Below are 541 nucleotides of genomic sequence, written 5' to 3' on the forward strand. Positions count from 1 at the left end.
AACAACGGCAGCTTCGCTCACGTGCGCTGTGTGCTAGTTAACGAGCAGTGCGGAGAGCTAGCATTAGCGGTGGGCCTCGTCATCGGGGTTCTGATCATCCTGACCACCTTCACCTGCCTATTCAAGCTGATGAAGAACAGAGATGCCTCGTCTTCACGTCCGTTCGCCCGCTTGGAGTTAGAGGACGACGCTGATGACGAGCCGCTGCTTGAATGAAGTGTGTTATTAGACGCAGGTACTGTGTTGGATGGAGGGATTTGACTTGATTCAAACGCATGCAGGATACGTTAAAGGAATAGTTTATCGACTTCATTTTCAATTTCAGGTGAACTGTTCCTTTAAACGCTGAAATGGTGCAGAGATGACAATCATACTGAAACTGTAAGGGAGAAATTGAGCTATTGTTAAGCCAGTAACATACACTGAAGGCACAATAATGATAATGAGTCATCGTTAGTACTAAACAACATGACAAAACATGTCCTCAACATTATCAGCAGCTGTTGAGAAATTTGTTCTTAAAGGGATAGTTCACCCAAAA

At 44.7% G+C, this 541-nt stretch overlaps 1 protein-coding gene across 1 annotated transcript in view; it reads left to right on the top strand.

Moving 5' to 3' along the window:
• Positions 1 to 216, top strand: part of LOC107552038 (bis(5'-adenosyl)-triphosphatase enpp4-like) — a 5,949-nt gene extending 5,733 nt beyond the window's left edge. Inside the window, exon 3 of the mRNA XM_016233842.1 lies at positions 38 to 216. Within this exon, the coding sequence (XP_016089328.1) occupies positions 38 to 216 (179 nt within the window). The remainder of the gene's footprint in view (positions 1 to 37) is intronic.
• Positions 217 to 541: the final 325 nt, after the last annotated feature.

Source organism: Sinocyclocheilus grahami, unplaced genomic scaffold (genome assembly GCF_001515645.1).
Source record: "Sinocyclocheilus grahami isolate Dianchi unplaced genomic scaffold, SAMN03320097.WGS_v1.1 scaffold440.1, whole genome shotgun sequence".
NCBI classification, from domain to species: domain Eukaryota; kingdom Metazoa; phylum Chordata; class Actinopteri; order Cypriniformes; family Cyprinidae; genus Sinocyclocheilus; species Sinocyclocheilus grahami.